We start from the raw sequence: 23,201 nt of genomic DNA on the forward strand, positions 1-23,201 counted from the left end.
TCCTAGTGCCAAAGAAAACCAAATACAGCAGCTTAACTCTAGAAAATAATTTTATTACCTTGGCATATCAGTCACAAGAAAACAATGTTACATCCAATTTATTCAATATTTGTACACTTTACAATAATTATAATGTTCATATGAAGTCATCCACTCCATGTCCTTTAGAATGGGGCCCTACCACTATATGAACCCTGCATCATAATAAACATTTCAGACACTTGGATACAAAAATGAAGCATTTATGAAAACATTTATACATAAATGTTTCATTCATCGCGCCCTATGATGTGAATGGTGAGTTCCAGCTCCATCCCATACAAGGAATTACATGACAGCAACCCAGTCCAAGGTGAACAATCCTCACTGTCGCAAGAAGAACAGCGGGGTTTGTTCACCAGCGGAAGTGCGCGTACGCGCGGTTGGCCTCCGCCATCCTGTGCAGGTCGTGTTTCTTCTTCACCACGCTGCCCTTGTTGGCCGAGGCTTCCAGCAGCTCCTGGCTCAGCTTCTCGTACATGAGCGTGCGTCGGTGCTTGTTCTCGCGGCACTCCGTGATTAGCCATTTCATGGCCATGAAACGCCGCCGGTTGTCGGTGAGCGCGGTGGGTACCTGCGGCGACACGCTCGCGTTAATCACCTTTGGACCTCGTTTGCAAAGTACCCAGAAAAACCGAGCGGTCCCCCAGAGCAAGCACGTGTAATCCTAAAAAGGTTTTACAGATATAATCCATTGTCGGATTAATTTACAATGCCCAAGTCCTTATCTTTGTTGGGTTTTTTTAGCACTTGGAACTGTAATTCCCTCTAAGGTCTTTCAGCGCACTTGTCCCTGGTTATGGGGATGGACTTTGTCGTACATCGCTCTGGATAAGAGCATCTGCAATGTAACGTAATGACATATCTTAACATCTGCAGAACCATCAAAATCATCCAATACCCCCCCATTCAGGGGCAAGACAAAATGGAGAACACTTTCTTTTCATAAAAAAAAGCCTAACTCGGGACAGGAGTTGGAAACTAGCAATAGCTAAAATCTCTATGCAGAACATCAGCTACATGAGCCTGGTGTAAACTGGCAGTAAAGATGCCATGTCTCTCGGCATTGTCCCTACCCAAATAAACATGAAATAACTAAAATAAAAATCTTAAAGTGAGATGTTCATTTGAGCCATGTCGGAAACCTGCTTACTTGCATACTATTGCATACGTATTAGGCAAGTGGTCTCAGCGGTTCAGAACTTCACTGACCTGGTAGACCTTTGCTCCCTTCTTCACGTTCCGTAGGCCCACCACAGGCTTGCAGTTCTCCAGAGCCTTGTGGAAGATGGCGTACGGGTTGCAGTCAATCTCCGGCTTCTCGGCGTCGGGGGCCTTGTGGTACTTCTCCACTTGGATCCTCTTCATTCTCTCTAGAGTCTAAACGGGGTAAACGGTTCCCCCAAAAAGTGTAAGCAATGGTGCCTAGAGCAAATAGGTGGCAGCCGTTTACCGTGATAAACGTTAGACCAGCTTACCTGTATCATGATCTCGCTCGCCAGACGCTTCCTGCCGTCATGCATCATCATATTGATAAATTTACTATTAGAAAAAGAGAAACACTTGAATTCGTATCATACCATTTCAGCTCACCTATTGCAGTTTTTATTGGTTTGTTCCTTCCCCCTCCAAACTTAATTGGTCGACTGAAGCAGTTGATTACACGGTTAATTCCCTCGCCTGGCTTCTTGTGTCTGAATTGGTTGCTCGATTTAAGCAAATATACGCCAACTGTGGCTTTCCAGGTCTAGAGGCCTGGGTGTCCCGCCACGACAACACAATACCGTGTTTATGACGATTGTATCCAGTACCTTATCATTGGGTCGTTGAAAACGGAGCTGGTAAGCGCAGGTGGTGCCGCTTTTATCGGCCTGACCGCTTTGAGCTCTCGTTCCTTTTTTTCCTCCTCCGTCAACTCGGTCTCTGGTATGTCGTAGACCTCCTTGCGAGGCTCTGGCTCCAGGTAGTAAGGGTTGTACCTCGCCCATCTCGTCACCAAGACGCTGTAAAGGCGCAGGAAATGCAGTTATAGATGTGTCCAAAACTGACAAAAAGAGTGGTAGCTTATGGTAAGGGTCGTGGTAGGTCAAGACGCAAATGTACCTCATCAAATCTGAATAGATGTGCAAACTAGCACGGCAATTATAAAGTAGTAAAGTAAACTAACTTACCGAATATACTGAATCAGCGAGTAATCAACCAAATTTAGCGAAAATTTGGCTGAATAACTGGTTATATTGATAAATGGTTACCCAGGGGTCGGCAACCCTGGTCCTGGAGAGCCGCAGGGTGTGCTGGGTTTCGTTGTTACTTGGCATTAATTGATCAATGAAAGCCGTTGATTGCACAGTTAACTCACCTCACCTGGTTTCTTGGGTCTGAATCGGTTGCTTATTTTAAGGTGGAGACGAAAGCCAGCACACCCTGCGGCTCTCCAGGACCAGGGTTGCCGACCCCTGCCCTACACCATTGTCACTTTCCGTACCTTCAGCTAAATAGCATGTTAACCCATAGCTACCAACTCTCACGCTTTCGGCGTGAGACACACGCATTTGCCTGTTTTCACACGCATATGCAAATGCGTGTGTCTCACGCCGAAAGCGTGAGAGTTGGCAGCTAGGTTAACCTATGCCTGGACAAACTAGCCAGCTAACCAGCTAGCTGTCGCGTTACGTTATTATAGTGCTAGTCTTGCAGGCCTATATTTCGACTCTCAACAGTAGTGTATAGAAAGCCTAGCAAAAAAAGTATTAATGTCATCTAAACGTGAACCTTCTCGTATAATTTGTATCACAAGTGATGTTAATTTTACCTGGGTCTCCAAGGTTTCAAAAAATTTCCGATGGACGCAGCCATCTTGAAATGTGTGGCGAAGGACCTCTGTGTAGGCTGTCTATAATACTGCCTGATCACTACAGAACTTTTTTGGGGGTGACATCGATGATCACAATGAAGGAACCCAATATGTGCATTCAAGTGCTCTGTAATAAGTACTAGGAAATTGTGAATATATCGTGTCTTGTTTATTGTTTCCTGGGAAAAAAGTATTTAAAAAATTGATTTGAGTGAGGAAGTTAAGTAAAAATTCTGAGCAATTCTGTAAACCTACCTAGCAGACTTCTACGGACAAGAGCCTGAAGACTGGTAGGCATTATGCTGAGCACTGTACGTAATGTACTCATTAAAAGTGGCCCTTTAATTTAACCAAGGTACAGTTCATCAACATTCAAAATATAGTTTAACTCGCCACAGTTTATGCTCAATACAATGCCAAATACATATGTGCATTTGTTCTGTGACCAGTAACTGAAATCATGAATGTTGATTCATAATGAGGCTTTAGTTTTGAGTTGGGAATCTAAGACGCATGGATTTCATTACAGCAGTCAGATTTTTAGTTTAAGAAAGTATTTTTTGAGGCTGGGAGCCACATAGAATGTAGCCTAGCCCGAGCCCTTTTGACTTAAGCCCTATCGTCACACTGTTGTTCTACAAAGAAGTTTCTTGTATAAAGAATAGTCCGCTGGTCTTGTCATCAGAAAACTGTCCATTTATTTACAAGGATTAAACAATCCAGTTTTTAAAATTAATTGTATTGCCATTAAATCAATGGAAGATTAATTGGAAAATCGGTTTAGCGATATCCCTATCCTTCTTGTCTAACCAAAAAAAAAAAAAGGCATTTATGACGACTGTATGTTTAGAACAGCACTTCATATGTATTTTACGAGTTATGGATGCGATGCTTTAATTTGTGGAAGAACCTATGCACTTGTAAATCGCTTTGGATTAAAAGCGTCTGCCATATTGACTAAATGTACAGGGGCAGTCTAGCGTAGTGGTTAAGATACATGGGACCCGCAAGGTCGGTGGCTCCATTCCCGGAGTAGCCATAATAAGATGCGCACAGCTGTTGAGCCCTTGAGCAAGGTCCTTAATGTTGCTCCAAGGGGATCGGCTCCTACAGTCTAATCAATTGTAAGTCGCTTTGGATAAAAGTGTCAGCCAAATGGCATGTAATGTAATATAATCTGTAGGGCACATTTCTGAAGTCTGGGGTTCCTGAGGGGCCAGTGCATATGCAATATTTTATTTCCAGCTAGTACCCATTCCCGTTAGCCTATTCACTGTATGCAGTCTGTGCTGGTTAACTCAAAACAGCAGTAAACCTACTTCAGTGGTTAATGACCTTCTAAAGAGATTCTTCTAAAATGTCAGATCACATAAACTAACTGGATAGTTAAATATTTGTGAGGTTGATGGGAAATCACCAACCTGTCCTACAGTCTCAGGAAATGATGGGGTTTTCTATTATTATTTTTTCCCCGGATTTTTTCCATTTTTTCTCCCAATTTGGTAGCCAATTGTACGCCGTCTAATTCAATTAGAGCTAGTATTAGATACACCGCCGACACCCCGTCCCTCGGCGGCTTTTTGTGCGGCGATCTACTAACCCTGCCTCCATGTGAGTCGGCCAAACTTGGCTTTCAGCAGGACCTAGAATCAAACCCCAGTCCCCGGTGTGCAACTGCAGCGAACTGCAACCGCAAGTCTGCTGCGTCTTAGCCTGTTGCGCCACCGCGGCCCTCAATGATGGGGTTTTCTTTACGGAGGTCCACTAACCATGATCCCGGAGAGACAAAGCATCTCCTCCTTTTCCTTGTTACTAAGCAGTGTAGCGTAGTGGTTAAGGTACATGACTGGGACCCACAAGGTTGGTGGTTCGATCCCTGGTGTAGCCACCAGGGAATAAGATCCACAGTCATTGGGGCCTTGAGGATTCTGCTTAATCTAATCAACTGTACGTCACTCTGATTAAGAGTGTCTGCCAAATGCCGTTAATGTAATGTAAGCAGTCTACTGCTCAATTTGATTATAAAATGTTAATTTTGAGAACCTGTGCTAGTTGGCCTATTCTGCAGTGAGAGGCTAGTAATTGTGTTTTTGTGTGAGTGTGTGAGTGAATGGTGTGTGTTAACATAATGGATAGATTGTGTAGGATTGTTTGATTACACTGCCAAATATTGGCTCTGAACTAGAAGCTTCAATGGGACTCAATCATCATCCGGCTGCATTGTGGATTGTCTTGTAAATTTGTCTAAATATTGTGGTGAGCAGAGAGCTTTCAAGAAGGCAAAGAGCTTACACCGTTCTGTCTTGGTATGCTTATTTCACTGTATGAAAGCCCATCTTGTTATACGAATGCAATCAAAATTAAATGCTTCTCACACTCACACTCACACTCACACTCACACTCACACTCACACTCACACTCACACTCACACTCACAATAAGACCAGGACTTTCAATCAACGTATGCAAAACATTGAAAAAGGTTTTATTATCAAAGCGGATACATGTCGATCAGACGTGATGAAGTTTATGTACAGCAGTAGAGTGGCCCAAGCCAGCTAGGGCGGCCGTGCGCTAGCCCTCGGGCGTGCGCTAGCCATCCACCGTGCCCTCCTTCACGATGGCCTGGGCCAGGTTCCGGGCCAGAGCCAGTCGCAGCAACTCCACCTTGGTGACCTCCACATCCTCATCCTGAAGCCGAAGCCAGAGGGAGATCGAGTCATCAGATTCAGCGCTTCGCTCAGACTGAATAAATATGGAGTAGCACGCAGTGCATTTCATCTGAATCACAGCTTACAAACCCTCTGGATCGGTGGGCGATTTAGGTTACGTTTTAAACCCCCCGCAAGGGGCAGATTGCTTGCTAGATCGGTGTTGGGGCAGTTATTCTCCAGGATGGGGTAATTACCTGCATGGGGTGATCGGTGTTGGGGCAGTTATTCTCCAGGACGGGGGTAATTACCTGCATGGGGTGATCGGTGTTGGGGCAGTTATTCTCCAGGACAGGGGTAATTACCTGCATGGGGTGATCGGTGTTGGGGATGGTCTTTCCGGCTGTCAGCTCCTCCAGGCAGTGCATGAGCTCGTACGTTTGGTCAGCTGAGAAGATGACCTATTTCAGAAAAAAGGGGGAGACCCGCTGAGTGCCTGCAAATTAGTTCAAAGCCCCGATTCCCTTCGGAGATGCATCATTAATGAACTATGGCCTGGACATCGCAGGCAAGTTGGGGTCACACAAATATTGCCCAGCCCCGTTCTACCACCCTGTAGGTTGTCACCGCAACCCTAACAAAGCACACCTCATTCAGCAGCTTGCGAACTCGATGAGCAGTACCATCAGGTGGGCCAAATTAGGCCTGAAATAAAAACCTACAGGATGGAAGATCTCCAGGAGCAGGGCTGGGCAGCCCCTGATGGAGCCAGTTAAAAAGGCTAGATCAGGGATCGGCAACCCTGGTCTTGGGAGAGCCGCAGGGTGTGCTGGTTTTTGTTTTCGCCCTAATACCAGGAACCGATTCACACCCAAGAAACCAGGTGAGGCGAGTTAACCGTGTAATCCACTGCTTTAATCGATCGATTAAGTGCTGAGTAACACCCTGCGGCTCTCCAGGACCAGGGATGCCGACCCCTGGGCTAGATGATAAAATGCCAGCGGGTGCGTGGGCCAGCTAGCAGGCGTGTCGGCGGCGCTCACCTGTTTCTGTTCCAGCAGGGGCAGCGCGTCCGTGAGCAGGGTCATCCAGAAGCTCTGCGGGGCGATCTTCGCCGTCATCAGCGACAGCAGCAGCGTGGCCGCCTCCACAAAGCGCTTGTCCCCGTACAGCTTATGGAACTCACGGTACTGCCCTGAGCACGGGGAAGTACGGCATCACGGTATGAGCACTGGGGTGTGAGGTTATGGTTTAAGCACTGTGGTATAAGGTTATGGTATAAGGACTGTGGTATAAGGTTATGGTATAAGGACTGTGGTATAAGGTTATGGTATAAGGACTGTGGTATAAGGTTATGGTATAAGGACTGTGGTATAAGGTTATGGTATAAGGACTGTGGTATAAGGTTATGGTATAAGGACTGTGGTGTAAGGTTATGGTATAAGGACTGAGGTATAAGGTTATGGTACAATGGTATAAGGACTGTGGTATAAGGTTATGGTAAGATGGTATAAGGACTGTGGTATAAGGTTATGGTTTAAGGACTGTGGTATAAGGTTATGGTATGATGGTATAAGGACTGTGGTATAAGGTTATGGTTTAAGGACTGTGGTATAAGGTTATGGTATGATGGTATAAGGACTGTGGTATAAGGTTATGGTTTAAGGACTGTGGTATAAGATTATGGTATGATGGTATAAGGACTGTGGTATAAGGTTATGGTATAATGGTATAAGGACTGTGGTATAAAGTTATGGTATAATGGTATAAGGACTGTGGTATAAAGTTATGGTATAATGGTATAAGGACTGTGGTATAAAGTTATGGTTTAAGGACTGTGGTATAAGGTTATGGTATAAGGACTGTGGTATAAGGTTATGGTATGATGGTATAAGGACTGTGGTATAAGGTTATGGTATAAGGACTGTGGTATAAAGTTATGGTATGATGGTATAAGGACTGTGGTATAAGGTTATGGTAAAATGGTATAAGGACTTTGGTATAAAGTTATGGTATAATGGTATAAGGACTGTGGTATAAAGTTATGGTATAATGGTATAAGGACTGTGGTATAAGGTTATGGTATAAGGACTGTGGTATAAGGTTATGGTATGATGGTATAAGGACTGTGGTATAAAGTTATGGTATAATGGTATAAGGACTGTGGTATAAAGTTATGGTATAAGGACTGTGGTATAAAGTTATGGTATGATGGTATAAGGACTGTGGTATAAAGTTATGGTATAATGGTATAAGGACTGTGGTATAAAGTTATGGTATAATGGTATAAGGACTGTGGTATAAAGTTATGGTATAATGGTATAAGGACTGTGGTATAAGGTTATGGTATGATGGTATAAGGACTGTGGTATAAGGTTATGGTATGATGGTATAAGGACTGTGGTATAAGGTTATGGTATGATGGTATAAGGACTGTGGTACAAGGAGTCTTCGTACCCAGAAAGGTTAGCCTGTCGCTGAGCAGCATGGCTGAGCCCAGGTTGTCGATCACGTCCAAGTCGGAGAAGGAGCCGCGGGTGCAGTAATCCTGCAGGAATCTGGGGGGGGGGGGGGAACAGAGGTTCAGACTAGGGGCTCAGTGACACATTTTCTTATTTAGCACTTTTAGTTTGAAAGGATACTACGAGTGTTGAACCTTGTTGAAATTAAAGAACCTTTTGTACATTGTCCCCGCCCCAATTTTCGGGCATCAAAGAATATTGGGAAGTTTAAGAATGTAGAATAAAGTAATCCTTTTAAATATTTGGTCGCATATCCTTCGCATGCATCCACTGCTTGAAATCTGCGATGCATAGACACCACCAGATGCTGGGTATCTTCCCTGGGGATGCTCTGCCAGGCCTGCACTGCTGCCCTCTTCAGCTCCTGCTTGTTTCAGGGACCTTTTGCCTTCCGTCTCCTCTTCAGCATGTAAAATGCATGTTCAATTGGATTCAGATCCGGTGATTGACTCGGCCAATCAAGGATTTTCTACTTTTCGGCCATCAAATGCCCCTTCGTTGCTCAAGCAGTATGTTCCGTCTTGTTGCATGATGCCGTCCAATACATTTGGAGGCATTCGATTTTAATTGAGCAAATAAAATAGTTCTGTCGACTTCTTCTGAATTCATTTTTCTACTTCTGTCAGCAGTCACATCATCAGTAAAAACAAGCAAGTCTGTCCTACTGGCAGCCAAACAGGCCCAAGCCATAGCGCCCCCTCCACCATGTTTCATGGATGAGGTGGTGTGCATTCGATCATGGGCATTTACTTTTTTTTTTCTCCACACTTTCCTCTTTCCATCACTATGGTACATGTTAATCTTTGTCTCATCTGTCCACAAGACTTTGTTCCAAATCTTCTTGGGGCTCTTTTCGGCAAACTAATCTCGCATTTTTATTCTTCAGGCTTATCAGTGGTTTGCATCTTGTCATGTACCCTCTGCAGTCCTGCTGGTGTAGTCTTCTACGTATGGTAGACTGACACATCTACACCTGCATCCAAGAGAGTGTTTTTGATCGGTTGGGCCGTTGTCAGGGGCCTTTTCGTCACTATGGAGAATATTCTCCGGTCATCCACTACAATGGTCTTCTTCAGTCTACCGGGTCTTTTGACATAACTGACTTCACCAGTTGCTTTTTTCTTGTTAATAATGAACCTAGCTGTTGACATTGGCGTGCCCATGGATTTTTGCAATGTTCCCGATTGATTCAATTTAATTTCTGAGCCTTATGACGGCCAGCTTAATTTAAATCGACTGCTGTCTTCCTCATGTTGTAACACCCCAACAACCATCTCCAAATTGCAAAGTCTGGAATCAAGACGACACATCAACAGCTCTCTTCTGTGTTCAATAACGACACAAATGAATACCCCTGCCTAACTAAACACAGCTGTGAAGGGGGGGGACCATGTGCAAAAGGTGCTGTCGTTTGTAAAGCGTTCGTAGCGTACAGATGAAAACTGTTGGGCGGCCTGTGGTGTAGTGGTTAAGGTAAATGACTGGGACCCGCAAGGTCGGTGGTTCGAATCCTGGTGTAGCCACAATAAGATCCGCACAGCCGTTGGGCCCTTGAGCAACGCCCTTAACCCTGCATTGCTCCAGGGGAGGATTGTCTCCTGCTTAGTCTAATCAACTGTACGTCGCTCTGGATAAGAGCGTCTGCCAAATGCCATTAATGTAATGTAATGTAATGTAATGTGATGAAAACGCTGTGGGTTTAGCGGGAGGCTGACCTCTCTGAGATCAGCGTGGCGAAGGCGGCGTCTTTGGCGCGGATGCTCCAGGAGAGGGCGGATCCCAGCCGGTCGTTTCGGAGCGCTCGTTTGGCCATGATCTTGCAGATGCTGCGCACTGCGGAACCACAGCGGGGTCAGAGTTCAGCGGGGTCAGAGGTCAGCGGGGTCACCGTCCTCGCGCGCAACACACCCGCGTCAAATGCGCATCTGAAACACTTTCACTCTTTAGCCAGGTGAGCTTTGGTTTCTGTGTGTGTGTGTGTGTGTGTGTGTGTGTGTGTGTGTGTGTGTGTGCGTATATAAAGTGTAATTCCTTCAGTTTTCACAAAAACTCACAATCCGTCAGCATACAGTGACATGGTAATGGTGCTTCACTGTGAGATTGCGGTGGGGAAGCGGTTACTAACGAGAGACTAGACTATGAACCGGGCATTATACAGCTCAGGGGTCAGTGAGCTCCTCATCCTTGCTCACACCACCTGCATCTGAAGTTATGCAATCATTTGCAATTCTCTGTACAATTATTCGTCCAATTCACATGAATCCAATCCCAATCCCCCCCTCTGCCCCAGGTTTACCCCAGGTTTACCCCTGGTCATGCCTCCCCCCGCCCCCCGCCCCCCGCCCCCCGCCCCAGGGGCAACATGGCTCAGGCAGTAAGAGCAGTCGTCTGGCAGTCGGAGGGTTGCCGGTTCGATCCCCCGCCCGGGCTGTGTCGAAGTGTCCCTGAGCAAGACACCTAACCCCCAAAAAATGCTCCTGACGAGCTGGTCGGCGCCTTGCATGGCAGCCAATTGCCGTCGGTGTGTGAGTGCGTGTATGAATGGGTGAATGAGAAGCATCAATACAGCGCTTTGGATAAAAGGCGCTATATAAATGCCAACCATTTACCATTTGGTCTACCCCTGGTCATGCCTCCCCCTGCCCCAGGTTTACCCCTGGTCATGCCTCCCCCCGCCCCAGGTTTACCCCTGGTCATGCCTCCCCCCTTGCCCCAGGTTTACCTTGCTCTGCCATCTGCCTCTGCTCACAGATGCGCAGCACCTTCAGGGCCTTGCGCTCCGAGTCCAGGGGCACTCTCTCTATCTGCAGCTCCAGGTACACCCTCCCAAACTCGGGGCAGTGGTCAAAGTAGCCCACAGCCAGCTGCCACAGACTGGGGAGGGCAGCTCGTCAATCAGGTCAGGATCAAGACACACTTTCTATGACATTACACGCTAAGCTACTACACTATGATGTGATGTACCGAACGGTACACTTAAAACGGCATAGCAATTCAACGGTATAGCGAATTCAAAGTGGTGTTCCGTAACACAGAACTCGTTATGAAACGCTACCCAGCAGTCTCGGGGACAAAGTGCTTCAGACAGCAGAATGCTAAACACAGTCCCACTTCCGTTAAGCTTTATGGGGGAGTTTGATACATTTTCTAACAAGGGAAGTTAAAGTAAAACTCAAACCCATAAAAACATTGTGTGATTTTTCCACATAAACGCAAGCGCTTTACGCTCGTCATAAAGTCCTGTGGAAAGCAGAATGAGCAGAATAACCAGCAGGCACCCGGCTGCAAACACTCCCCCCCCAGCCCACCTGTGGTGAGTGAAGAGTCCGGCTCCGTACTCCAGTAAGAGAAACTCCCTCAGGTTCGAGCCGAAGCTAAACGCAAACGAAAAGGGGAAGAAAAAAAAAGGTTTCGGTAAATATTTGTTTAACTTCTCAGGCAGTAGGGTTGGGACGCGCTGAAGGGGCTGGTGTCAGGGGCACTCACTGCAGGTTGTGGGACTGCAGCAGTTTGCAGTGGTCCAGCAGGTCGGTCAGATGAGCCACGAACCACCAGTTATTCAGGGCGATGCTGGGGGAGGAATATAATTAACAATATTAATATGAATTAATAAATCGAGCAGCCTTTCCCAAGCTTGCGGCCCTGCCGACGTGTCTCCCCGCTCTCACCTGCAGTCCTTGATCACCTGGTGGATGTCGAACTCGAAGGCCGCCAGCAGGATACTGTCCAAGGGCTCAGGGCCACTGCGGGTCTCCAGGAACATGTCCATACTGGACTACAGACACATACAACAGACATTACAGCATGTTCATACTGGACTACAGACACATACAACAGACATTACAGCATGTCCATACTGGACTACAGACACATACAACAGACATTACAGCATGTCCATACTGGACTACAGACACATACAACCGACATTACAGCATGTCCATACTGGACTACAGACACATACAACCGACATTACAGCATGTCCATACTGGACTACAGACACATACAACAGACATTACAGCATGTCCATACTGGACTACAGACACACACAGACATTTTAACATGTTCATACTGGACTACAGACACACAGGACAGACATTACAACATGTCCATGCTGGACTACAGACACACAGCACATTATAGCATGTCCATGCTGGACTACAGACACATAGCAGGGACACTTTAGCATGTCCATACTGGAGCACAGACACACAACAGACATTTTAACATGTCCATACTGGACTACAGGCACACACAACAGACATTGCATGTCCATGCTGGACTACAGGCACACTACAGACATTTAATCATTTAGCATGTCCAATCACGCAAAGTGGCTTTGCATCACTTCAGTACACGAGCGACTACACGCTAACAAACTACAGCTAAGTCCTGTACGGCGTGTATTATTTGCACAGAGAGTGGAGAGTTGGTTCCTGTGGCCCGCAGTGGGGGCGTGGTACCTGTGCGTGGTACCTGGGCGTGGTACCTGGGCGTGGTACCTGGGCGTGGTACCTGGGCGTGGTACCTGGGCGTGGTACCTGTGCGTGGTACCTGTGCGTGGTACCTGTGTGTGGTACCTGTGCATAGTAGTGCAGCTCGGTGGGCTTCACGGTGGGATGGGAGTACAGCAAGCGGGTCACCAGGAAGTGGTACCAGGTCCCCAGAAGTTCCTTATACTCCAGCAAGGTGTCCTCATCACCAACCAGGATCTGAAATTAAGGGTCAACTATTAAACAAGCGTTTACATACTTGAACAAAGATCCCTGATCACTAGAACGTATTAGAACGTCCCTCATTAGAACATGTACTTTTTTTCTTTTTTTTTTTGTTCAGTTCACCACCCACGACACTTTGCCTCTTGGTGCCCAAACATACATTTAGTACTTCATACACAAACACTGTAAAGACTCAAAATGAATCAATGAAATACGTAAATTCATAACATAATAGAATAGAAATTAACCCCTAATTCAAGGAAGTAACCATGACAGCATTGCCAGCTGTTATGAAACTGCTTTATAATGTTCTGATTGGCTGAGCAGAGACCTTTGCTGTGTTCTGACTGGATGAGCAGAGACCTCGGTGTGGCGGTTCCTACCTTGCAGATGGCCTCCAGGTGACGGTTGCTGGCGAAGGAGTTGTCCTGGAGACAGCGGTCACACTCCTCCCGCCAGTGCCTCCACTTAACGTCAAACTCAGTCAGGGTCTGGTTCCCGCCCGGCTGCACAGGAGGGAGGGAGGAGCAACTTTAACCAGGACCAGAACCGCTAACCTTAACCAGGACCAGAACCGCTAACCTTAAGCAGGACCAGAGCCGCTAACCTTAACCAGGACCAGAGCCGCTAACCTTAAGCAGGACCAGAGCCGCTAACCTTAACCAGGACCAGAGCCGCTAACCTTAACCAGGACCAGAGCCGCTAACCTTAACCAGGACCAGAGCCGCTAACCTTAACCAGGACCAGAGCCGCTAGCCTTAACCAGGACCAGAATCGCTAACCTTAACCAGGACAAGAGCCGCTAACCTTAACCAGGACAAGAGCCGCTAACCTTAACCAGGACAAGAGCCGTTAACCTTAACCAGGACCAGAATCGCTAACCTTAACCAGGACAAGAGCCGCTAACCTTAACCAGGACAAGAGCCGCTAACCTTAACCAGGACAAGAGCCGCTAACCTTAACCAGGACAAGAGCCGTTAACCTTAACCAGGACCAGAACCGCTAACCTTAACCAGGACAAGAGCCGCTAACCTTAACCAGAACCAGAACCGCTAACCTTAACCAGGACAAGAGCCGCTAACCTTAACCGGAACCAGAATCGCTAACCTTAACCGGGACCAGAACCGCTAACCTTAACCAGGACAAGAGCCGCTAACCTTAACCAGGTCCAGAGCCGCTAACCTTAACCAGGACAAGAGCCGCTAACCTTAACCAGGACAAGAGCCGTTAACCTTAACCAGGACCAGAACCGCTAACCTTAACCAGGACAAGAGCCGCTAACCTTAACCAGAACCAGAACCGCTAACCTTAACCAGGACAAGAGCCGCTAACCTTAACCGGGACCAGAACCGCTAACCTTAACCGGGACCAGAGCCGCTAACCTTAACCGGGACCAGAGCCGCTAACCTTAACCGGGACCAGAGCCGCTAACCTTAACCAGGTCCAGAGCCGCTAACCTTAACCAGGTCCAGAGCTGCTAACCTTAACCAGGTCCAGAGCCGCTAACCTTAACCAGGACCAGAGCCGCTAACCTTAACCAGGACAAGAGCCGTTAACCTTAACCAGGACCAGAGCCGCTCACCTTAACCAGGTCCAGAGCCGCTAACCTTAACCAGGTCCAGAGCCGCTAACCTTAACCAGGACAAGAACCGCTAAACAATACTTCAGCACAACTGCAGCTTTAACCAGTACAAGAGCCATTACCCATCACTTCAGCACAACTTCGACAACAACCCAAGTAACCCCAAAGCACACCCGTGCCTGCAGTGTTTATTGTGGGTGTACATTCCAGACCTCAACGTGATAAGCCTGACATGTCAGCACCAGTGACAGACAAGCAGTGAGTCGTACAAAGAACTAAAGATGGCGGCTACTCAGCGAAGGCCACGTACGTTGTAGACGGGCATCTTCATCAGGAGCGAGTCCAGGAGCTTGAACATGAGCCGGGCTGCAGGCTGCAGGGAGGCCTGCTTCACCAGGACCTGCCGGGCCTCGTCCGTCCGCCCCTGGAGCACGTAGCTGATGGCCTGGGGAGAGGGGATGGAGGTGCGGGGGCAGGCCAATTAGTGAGTGACAACGAAGATTCAGGGAGGGTGGATGAGAGGGTAAGGGTTACAGAGGGGTTACAGAACGGTTACTAGACAGAGTGAGTCATTGACAGAGTGAGTCGTTGAGTGAGTAGGGGGATTTGGTATGGTGAGGGGGTGGGTAGGTGTGGTACAGGGAGTGAGCAAATGAGACTTGGGGTTGGGGGCAGGTTCAGGGGTTGGGGGCAGGTTCAGGGGTTGGGGGCAGGTTCAGGGGTTGGGGGCAGGTTCAGGGGTTGGTGGCAGGTTCAGGGGTTGGGGGCAGGTTCAGGGGTTGGGGGCAGGTTCAGGGGTTGGGGGCAGGTTCAGGGGTTGGGGGCAGGTTCAGGGGTTGGTGGCAGGTTCAGGGGTTGGGGGCAGGTTCAGGGGTTGGTGGCAGGTTCAGGGGTTGGTGGCAGGTTCAGGGGTTGGGAGCAGGTTCAGGGGTTGGGGGCAGGTTCAGGGGTTGGGGGCAGGTTCAGGGGTTACTCCTCCTACCACGTCCCAGTACGCGGGGTGTTCGGCCGGGCTCTCGCTCTGCAGCACCTCCCGCGCCTTCTCGTCCACGTCCGCCTTGTGCAGGCGCACCCAGTCCAGCAGGTGGAGCTGTAGAGCGCCGGCTGGAACGGGAGAAGCCCAGCTAGCACAGAACATTCTCGCAACGCTGCCGCAAACGTAGCAGCAGCGTCATAACACTGACGCAACATTCCGGTAACGTAGTGAGAACATTCGATGTGGTCTGGGAAGCACAGGCCCAGGTTCCAATGCCCACGGCACACGGGTTTTGCATAGGCAACTGACATTTGCGGAGCAACTCAGTGTCACGTGCGCTCGCAAACAAACAAACCTACGCGCGCCCCCACACAGCTGAATCTACCAACTTTACTACAGCTCATTAGCGCCTAAGCTGATTCACCAATCACTGTTCCAGCACATTGTTTGCATCTCATAAAGCCAGTCATCCATCAGACCTGCGCGTTTACCACTCAGTATGGATGAGAGGGGGTAGTGTTACTCCCCTAACACTCCCTGAACAATTAGCAAGATGTCATATATTACGAGTTGATTTAAAAGCAAAAATAAGTCAGCACAACCATTCAACGTTTCAAGCCCAACTATGAACAATATTGCAAAATCGTAATGTTCTGCTGATGAATTGAGGAAGAAATGTTTGGCCAGATAACATGGGTGACGACCACAGCTTTACATGTTTATTTTAACAATGATATTTAGAGCTAGAGACTCATCTAAGCCTAGCTTTAAGAGATTCTAGCAGTGGTCATACCCCATCATGAACAAAACACTGCAAAACTACCGGGTTATACTTGAACTCCTAAACATGGAAAATATTCAGCATTAATGATTCGGTGGAACCAAACAAAGTAATGTTTCTTTCTTTTTTAGATAGAAATACCGAGTTGTAGTTCTGAAAAGACAGAAGATGTTAGCGGGAAATGGCCAGTAAATTTTCTTTTACTTTCCTGACAGATTTCCACAGTCCTACAGTAAATGAACAAAGTCCCTCCTCTAACTATAAAATAATAAATAAATAATTTGTAATTTAGCTAATGTCTTTATTTAAAGCGACTTAGAGTTGATTAGACTAAGCAGGGGACAATCTCCCCTGGAGCAATGTGGGGTGAAGGGTCTTGTTCAGGGGACTAGACTGCAGGCTGCCCGTTCTAACTGCACTTCCTGTGATAAATGCTGTAAAGGGATAAACACTAACCTGGAGCTGCTTCGATGAACAGCACCTCACACAGGTTCCAGATCAGCTCAACCGCCAGCAGAATCGACACCTGCAAAGAGGATTTAAACTAACAGTAAATGGACATTATTCCTGGATAGTCTGTGAGCCAACCGAGGTGTGCAAGTACCCCCGAGTATAAGGAAGAGTGCTAAAATTAACCCTCAAAAGACCCTCTAGTCTGAACATGAATTATGTGACTAAATAATCAAATTAACTAAAAATGTAAATTAATTTTTCCTGGAAATCATACAAGTGATCCGTATCATACCTGATTGCCGTACTGCGTTGCTAAAGTTGCATCTCGCGTAGACACTAGGAGGAGAAAGGGAAATCAGCGCCCCATGTCTTTGTTGATTAAACGCAGATCGGGACAGTGAATCGCGGTCTGAACGCTGTACCTGCAACTTGCTGAAGTTCCTCCATGCAAGCTCTGATCACCGATCTGTAGTTCTTGCTTATACTGACAAACCTAAAACACAGAAAAAAAACACCATTAAAACAGTTGTGTAATTTAAACAAGAGACGTACAGACGTTGTTCAAATCTGCTCTCGCTGCCGCGTGATTTTCCCACAAACCTACAGAAGAAAAATGACCACGCAGTTGAACACTTAATTCATCGGTCTTGACTACGCATCTTAAAAGCTCATCCCGTCCAGATTGGCGTGATTACAATGATTACGATACAATCGATTTACGGGTGAGGACAGGGGATCCTTACTGGGATTTCTTGTTTTTGCTTGGCACATCCTCTTTGATCTTCTGTAGCCCCACAAATATGTGATGGGACTCGTTAAAGAGCTTCCTCAGAATCGGGGAGTATATGTCCTCGTCTTTCCTCACCACGTGAACGAAAGGACACCCCTGGTCGACAGAGGCAGCGCCTAAAAGAAATGCAGTTGGAAATACGTCATGGGAATAATAGGTGGTTGAGACTTTTCCATCAACCCACCAGATTAATTAAAAACATCGACGGTCTGACAGCTACCTGTTGCTCCGTACTTCGTCTCGTAGACCAGGATGTCCCCCGGGCCCCACACAAATCCTAGGTGCTTCTGGGTGAAGTCGATGCCTGGAATGGGCTGAGGCGGGTGACAATTTTAGGTTAGTAACGTTAAATGAGTATGAGGTCACTCGTAAATTAACTAACGTAAATTACTGCAACTAGCCCGCATACAACAAAACATCATATAATCACGTTTTCTGACTCGTGTAACTTAACGTTGGAAAGTCAACAGGCTGTACAGTAAAGATACTACCGCGCCAGTGGCAAGCACGAGTTAACTAAAGAGCTGCCAATGTAGAAGTTTATATTATTTAACAACACGCGACTGTACATGGGGAGTGCCAGTTGGATATTCCCCGGTAATATTACTTGAACGTTATCAATATAGCCAGTGACTTTACCAACATTAGACAAGTGGTTATCGCTCGATAAATATCAGACACTTGGAAAAAACAACATACTGTAGTTGTCGGCTCGACGTCAACCTCCTCCATTGCGCTGGGGGGAGATAATCGTTTAAATAAAGCTCATGGAAACAATACAGTATATAATACTTATAACCAGACGCTACAAAATCCGGCGCCTCTGCGACCAGTAAAAGGACCCCGTCTCCTTTAAGGAAAGGCTAACTATGTGCCTGAACACAATGTTTTAAAAGAACAGGCATTAAGAAATGCGTATACACGTTCGATTAGTTTTCATAAGCACTTTCCAGGATGACTTAATTGATTAATTAATTGAGCTGGCCCTTTAATTGGCTTTTAATAGTCTAAACGTAGAAAATGCATTCATCCAGCGCAACTTTTGAAAGTCAAGTATTTCCATAGGCATTGCAAAGTTGAAAGGAATTGTCCCACACGGTTTGTTTAAACAGATGTGGGAAAAATATGGGAGAGAGGTCGTTTTACTATACATCTCTGGGCTAACTAAATGTGTTATATATTTTGCATGTAAAGAAATTTCTGTGGCCACTGGATATGTGTGATCCCCTGTAAAATGTCTAAAAAAAACATTTTGAGGAGATCTCTCATCTTTCACCCAATTCATCATGAAAACAAATACATAAAAATAATGTAAATAGAAGCCATTTTAATTCATTTCTACCAAAAATGCATTACTTTTGAAAGTAAATGAGTCTGTGATAGATGACAGTAGAATATGGAATTTAAAAAATATAGTTCATGCATATATAGTTATTAAAAACACTGGACAGTATATATATATGATTTTACTGATGGTGTGGTGTTTTGGAAGGGTGGGGGTGCTCCTGTTTCCATGACATAAAAACAAGATGGCCACTGCAGCTCACAGTTCACCATCAGAATTTTCCAGAAAACAGGCTTACACCAACACATTCTGCAATATGTATTTACAATTACTTGTGTCCACCAAATATGTTTCATTTACATTCATTCAATTACCATTTTACCTGACTCATGAACATATTTTAGGATTTCATCGGTACATTTTCAACAAAACGAAAAAGAAGGTTATGTTCTTCATGCGCGTGCACGAGGTATTGCGCGACGGAGAGCATGCCATGTCAACGCGCATTAGGTCACTCCCGCCCAGGCGAGCACTCCACACGTATCTCGTGACCAGACTCTGGCCAATGCTACTTATTTGTGAGGACGTCCAAGTAATCGTGACCGCGCACGCAAGACCGGTTTTTTAATTGGAGGCGTGTGCGTGCGCGCCCCCGTAGACTCTTTGTGTAGTGGCGTAGAGAGACGCGCAGAGTTTAGCCATGGCGGACGAAAAACCCAAGGTGAGTATCCATAAGGAAAATGCAAAATATGCAATATTCACTGAAAATTGACTTGCAGTGCTCAAAGAGTTATATCTATAGTTATAGATTAGATGATACAACGATTTTCCAAGTTAGATAAATAATCTGTGTTTATTCAGAGAGAAACACCGGAAGAGATGTGAACGCGCCTGCACGGGCGGGTAGCTAGACAGTAAGCTTAGCGTGCTATCTGGCGATCTAGTCTCATGCAGATTTAGCATTTCTAAGTCAATTTACCAACGCGTAATTTTCCGTTTAATAATGTGAAATTGTACTTGTGTGAAAAATAATTCGCCAGTAAATTATTCTCATCGCTAGATAAATAAAGCTCCCAAGACTTGGTAGACTAACGTTAATTAGATCAACGTGTCCAGTGGTTAGCTACTAGTTAGCCCGTTACATGCACAGCTAACGTTAGTTCGCTGCTCTGCCAGTTGGCGACCTGAATACTCTTCACTATGATGAAAAATATGCCTTCGTAAATGTCATATTGCAGCTTCATCCATTGACAAAACAGCATCGAAGTATTATGATAACGTTAACTTGTAATTTACTGAACGTTATAGTTAACCCCTGAGAGAACTGATGCAGCCAGCTGTTTGTTGACGTTACAGTGAAGAGTAGTTGGGATTATTGAATGAAAATAAAAGTTGTAAACACAGTAGTTATTCATCCAGGAGCCCTCGAATAACCTCTGAAAAAAGTGATTCGCGTCTTCGTTGGATGAGGCGGTATGATTTCGGTCCAACCGGTGTGTTATAAAAGATGGCTAGATGGTCAGCAAGGAAATGCCATTGATGCGTCGTGTGATGGTAGTGTTATCGTGAATGGCACGACTATCGTGTCGAATAAAAATGCCACCTGTGTGCATCCGTAGCCCAGACCAACTTTCCTTTTATTTATTTAGGTTACCTTATGAGCGTATAATTGGGTTGCTGGATTGTATTGTGTAATAATGGATAGATAATGTTTGCTCTAACTCATTGAAGCCAATAAACAGTCGGGCGGCAAACGGATAAAAGTGTAACGCTGTCCGAAACCAAAACAATGTCTATCATCCCAATCCATTAAATACTTCGCTGGCGTTAGGTTTTTTGCCATAATTGGTCATTGATAAACCAGGGACACAGTAAATGAGTATATGGTTAAAATGAAGTTGCATAGTCTTTCTTCATCTGCACAGCATAGTGTCTGTGAATTACCTCAAAGGAAACCTCATATACATCTACTTGAACAAAATATACACAGTCTAATTGGCGGCAGTATTAGTCATTGAGCTTATTATCTAAATGGCCGTCTAAATGGGATAGATAACTATGTAAACATTGCTGTCCTCATGTTTACCAATGAGCTTTATGAATTACATTTCACTAAATCATATTTCACTCGTTGGGTTGGAGGTATCGGGTACGCAGGGTAAGGTGTAAAACGGGGATAAGGACTGGTGAATATTTATTATTGACCATTTTTGTACTTTGTGTCTTCTGATGGGAGGAAGTCATGCAGAATTAACTGTAATTGTAATGTGAACGTTCCTGGGAATGCGAATTGCCCCTTGAGCCAATCGCAGGGGCCCCCCTTGTTCTGCATGGCCCTTTGAAAAAGGAAAACGCCACTAAGCTGTACTGCCCCCTAGTGGACAATCTTGGTTATGTACCGAGGAAATGTTGTGCATGCCAGGAGCACTTCCAAAAATGGGTTTTGCATTCCATTCTGAAAGGGATAGTCCACTTTCTAAAATGTGTCTAGTCAGTTTTTTGTGTGCAACGAAGAATGTTTTGGGTACAGACGTTTTTGCATGAAGCATTTGCACAGACACAAAGAGTTTTCAGTTCTGGCGATTCGTTTTTGGTCAAGGTCTACTATATTGTGCAGTGAATTCCTTATTTCCGTCTGCACCATTGTTGATATCAGAAAGCCTCATCAGTCCTTTGGCCTGGTTCCGAACAAAGACCAGATTAAATGTTAAACTGGAGGCATAACATCTTTGTGCAAGCTACTTTGGAGTGAGATGAAGTGTACTTTCTTGCTGCTGGGTGCTGATTGGTTGTTGGCGTTTCTGTATGTGAACGTTCAGGCACTGATTTTGACCGCTATTCTCTCTCCTCGCCCACAGGAGGGAGTGAAGACGGAAAACAACGACCACATCAACCTGAAGGTGGCGGGGCAGGACGGCTCGGTGGTGCAGTTCAAGATCAAGAGGCACACACCGCTCAGCAAGCTTATGAAGGCATACTGCGAGAGACAGGTGAGCTCATACTGAGACAGGTGAGCTCATACTGAGACAGGTGAGCTCAGTGTTCTGAGAGAGACAGGTGAGCTCATACTGAGACAGACAGGTGAGCTCATACTGGGAGAGACAGGTGAGCTCAGTGTTCTGAGAGAGACAGGTGAGCTCATACTGAGACAGACAGGTGAGCTCATACTGGGAGAGACAGGTGAGCTCAGCGTACTGAGATAGACAGGTGAGCTCATTCTGGGAGAGACAGGTGAGCTCAGCATACTGAGACAGACAGGTGAGCTCAGTGTACTGAGAGAGACAGGTGTGCTCATACTGAGAGAGACAGGTGTGCTCATACTGAGAGAGACAGGTGAGCTCAGCAGACTGAGAGAGACAGGTGAGCTCTGTACTGAGAGAGACAGGTGAGCTCATACTGAGAGAGACAGGTGAGCTCAGCGTACTGAGAGAGACAGGTGAGCTCGTACTGAGAGAGACAGATGAGCTCATACTGAGAGAGACAGGTGAGCTCATACTGAGAGAGACAGGTGAGCTCATACTGAGAGAGACAGGTGAGCTCATACTGAGAGAGACAGGTGAGTTCAGTGTACTGAGAGAGACAGGTGAGCTCATACTGAGAGAGACAGGTGAGTTCAGTGTACTGAGAGAGACAGGTGAGCTCAGCGTACTGAGAGAGACAGGTGAGCTCGTACTGAGAGAGACAGATGAGCTCATACTGAGAGAGACAGGTGAGCTCAGCGTACTGAGAGAGACAGGTGAGCTCGTACTGAGAGAGACAGGTGAGCTCATACTGAGAGAGACAGGTGAGCTCATACTGAGAGAGACAGGTGAGCTCATACTGAGAGAGACAGGTGAGTTCAGTGTACTGAGAGAGACAGGTGAGCTCAGTGTACTGAGAGAGACAGGTGAGCTCATACTGAGAGAGACAGGTGAGCTCAGCGTACTGAGAGAGACAGGTGAGCTCGTACTGAGAGAGACAGATTAGCTCATACTGAGAGAGACAGGTGAGCTCATACTGAGAGAGACAGGTGAGCTCATACTGAGAGAGACAGGTGAGCTCATACTGAGAGAGACAGGTGAGCTCATACTGAGAGAGACAGGTGAGCTTAGGGTGCAGCACACCTGGGCTCCAAACACGCCTGGGCTGTTAACACATCTGGGCTCTTAACACATCTGGGCGCTTTTCTTGGCAGCGAAACCACTTTTTTCGGACATATCAGGCAATTTGCATTGAATGTCGATGACCGGCAGGTTTGTGCCAGTTTGTGAGACTGACCACGGCCGTGTGCCAATCAGCACACTTGTATGCTCAGGAGTAGGCCAGTACGCTGATTTGATTAGGCCACACTCTGACCCTCAGTATGAATGGGCCCAGTGAAATCTCGCGCACGGTCAGGCATCAATCACACTGGGGTAGCCCGATGCATTTTTCACTTATGCACCAAGGACATTTCTGCTTCTTGTATTTTCAGTTTTTTCCTCCCCAAATTGTCTCATCATGTACATTGACGTTGACACACAATGTTAAATGGTTGGAATTTATGTAGCACCTTTAGCCAAAGTGCTATACAAT

At 46.3% G+C, this 23,201-nt stretch overlaps 3 protein-coding genes across 4 annotated transcripts in view; 1 reads left to right on the forward strand and 2 right to left on the reverse strand.

Annotated features, from left to right (window-relative positions):
- Positions 1–32: 32 nt before the first annotated feature.
- Positions 33–2,980, reverse strand: mrps7 (mitochondrial ribosomal protein S7). Of its 2 annotated transcripts, none has more exons than XM_061224827.1 (5): positions 2,852–2,980; positions 1,851–2,042; positions 1,518–1,581; positions 1,252–1,419; positions 33–613 (listed from the first exon to the last, which is right to left on the reverse strand). In XM_061224827.1, the coding sequence occupies exons 1-5, from the start codon at positions 2,893–2,895 to the stop codon at positions 395–397; spliced, it is 687 nt and encodes a 228-aa protein (XP_061080811.1). In that variant the 5' UTR covers positions 2,896–2,980; the 3' UTR covers positions 33–394. The 2 variants fall into 2 exon arrangements, with proteins under 2 accessions (XP_061080811.1, XP_061080812.1); XM_061224828.1 differs by lacking the exon at positions 2,852–2,980 and adding an exon at positions 2,143–2,163.
- Positions 2,981–5,354: 2,374 nt separating this feature from the next.
- nup85 (nucleoporin 85) lies at positions 5,355–18,231 on the reverse strand. Its single transcript, XM_061224261.1, has 19 exons — positions 18,062–18,231; positions 17,583–17,676; positions 17,316–17,478; positions 16,995–17,065; positions 16,865–16,908; positions 16,576–16,645; positions 15,345–15,466; positions 14,673–14,807; positions 13,164–13,286; positions 12,643–12,774; positions 11,734–11,840; positions 11,552–11,635; positions 11,374–11,439; positions 10,788–10,939; positions 9,781–9,898; positions 8,001–8,101; positions 6,587–6,738; positions 5,909–6,004; positions 5,355–5,583 (listed from the first exon to the last, which is right to left on the reverse strand). Exons 1-19 carry the CDS (start codon positions 18,092–18,094, stop codon positions 5,485–5,487), a joined length of 1,962 nt encoding a protein of 653 aa, XP_061080245.1. The 5' UTR covers positions 18,095–18,231; the 3' UTR covers positions 5,355–5,484.
- A 1,002-nt stretch (positions 18,232–19,233) lies between these two features.
- LOC133114477 (small ubiquitin-related modifier 2) overlaps positions 19,234–23,201 on the forward strand; it is an 8,071-nt gene continuing 4,103 nt past the window's right edge. The window contains exons 1-2 of the mRNA XM_061223926.1: positions 19,234–19,368; positions 21,506–21,637. Of these exons, the coding sequence (XP_061079910.1) occupies positions 19,348–19,368; positions 21,506–21,637 (153 nt within the window). The 5' untranslated portion in view covers positions 19,234–19,347. The remainder of the gene's footprint in view (positions 19,369–21,505; positions 21,638–23,201) is intronic.

Source organism: Conger conger, chromosome 16, assembly GCF_963514075.1.
Source record: "Conger conger chromosome 16, fConCon1.1, whole genome shotgun sequence".
NCBI classification, from domain to species: domain Eukaryota; kingdom Metazoa; phylum Chordata; class Actinopteri; order Anguilliformes; family Congridae; genus Conger; species Conger conger.

Excerpts from the sequence above, each read along its gene's own strand:
- mrps7 (XM_061224827.1), bottom strand. The coding sequence starts at position 2,895 with ATGGCTGCGTCCATCGGAAATTTTTTGAAACCTTGGAGACCCAG. Across the intron at positions 2,043-2,851 it reads TTGAAACCTTGGAGACCCAG|CGTCTTGGTGACGAGATGGG; the intron begins GTAAAATTAACA and ends GCGCCTTTACAG. Across the intron at positions 1,582-1,850 it reads TTCAACGACCCAATGATAAG|TAAATTTATCAATATGATGA; the intron begins GTACTGGATACA and ends TTTTTCTAATAG.
- nup85 (XM_061224261.1), bottom strand. The coding sequence starts at position 18,094 with ATGGAGGAGGTTGACGTCGAGCCGACAACTACA. Across the intron at positions 17,066-17,315 it reads AGCAAAAACAAGAAATCCCA|GTTTGTCAGTATAAGCAAGA; the intron begins GTAAGGATCCCC and ends TCTGTGTTTTAG. Across the intron at positions 11,636-11,733 it reads CAGGTGATCAAGGACTGCAG|CATCGCCCTGAATAACTGGT; the intron begins GTGAGAGCGGGG and ends TTCCTCCCCCAG.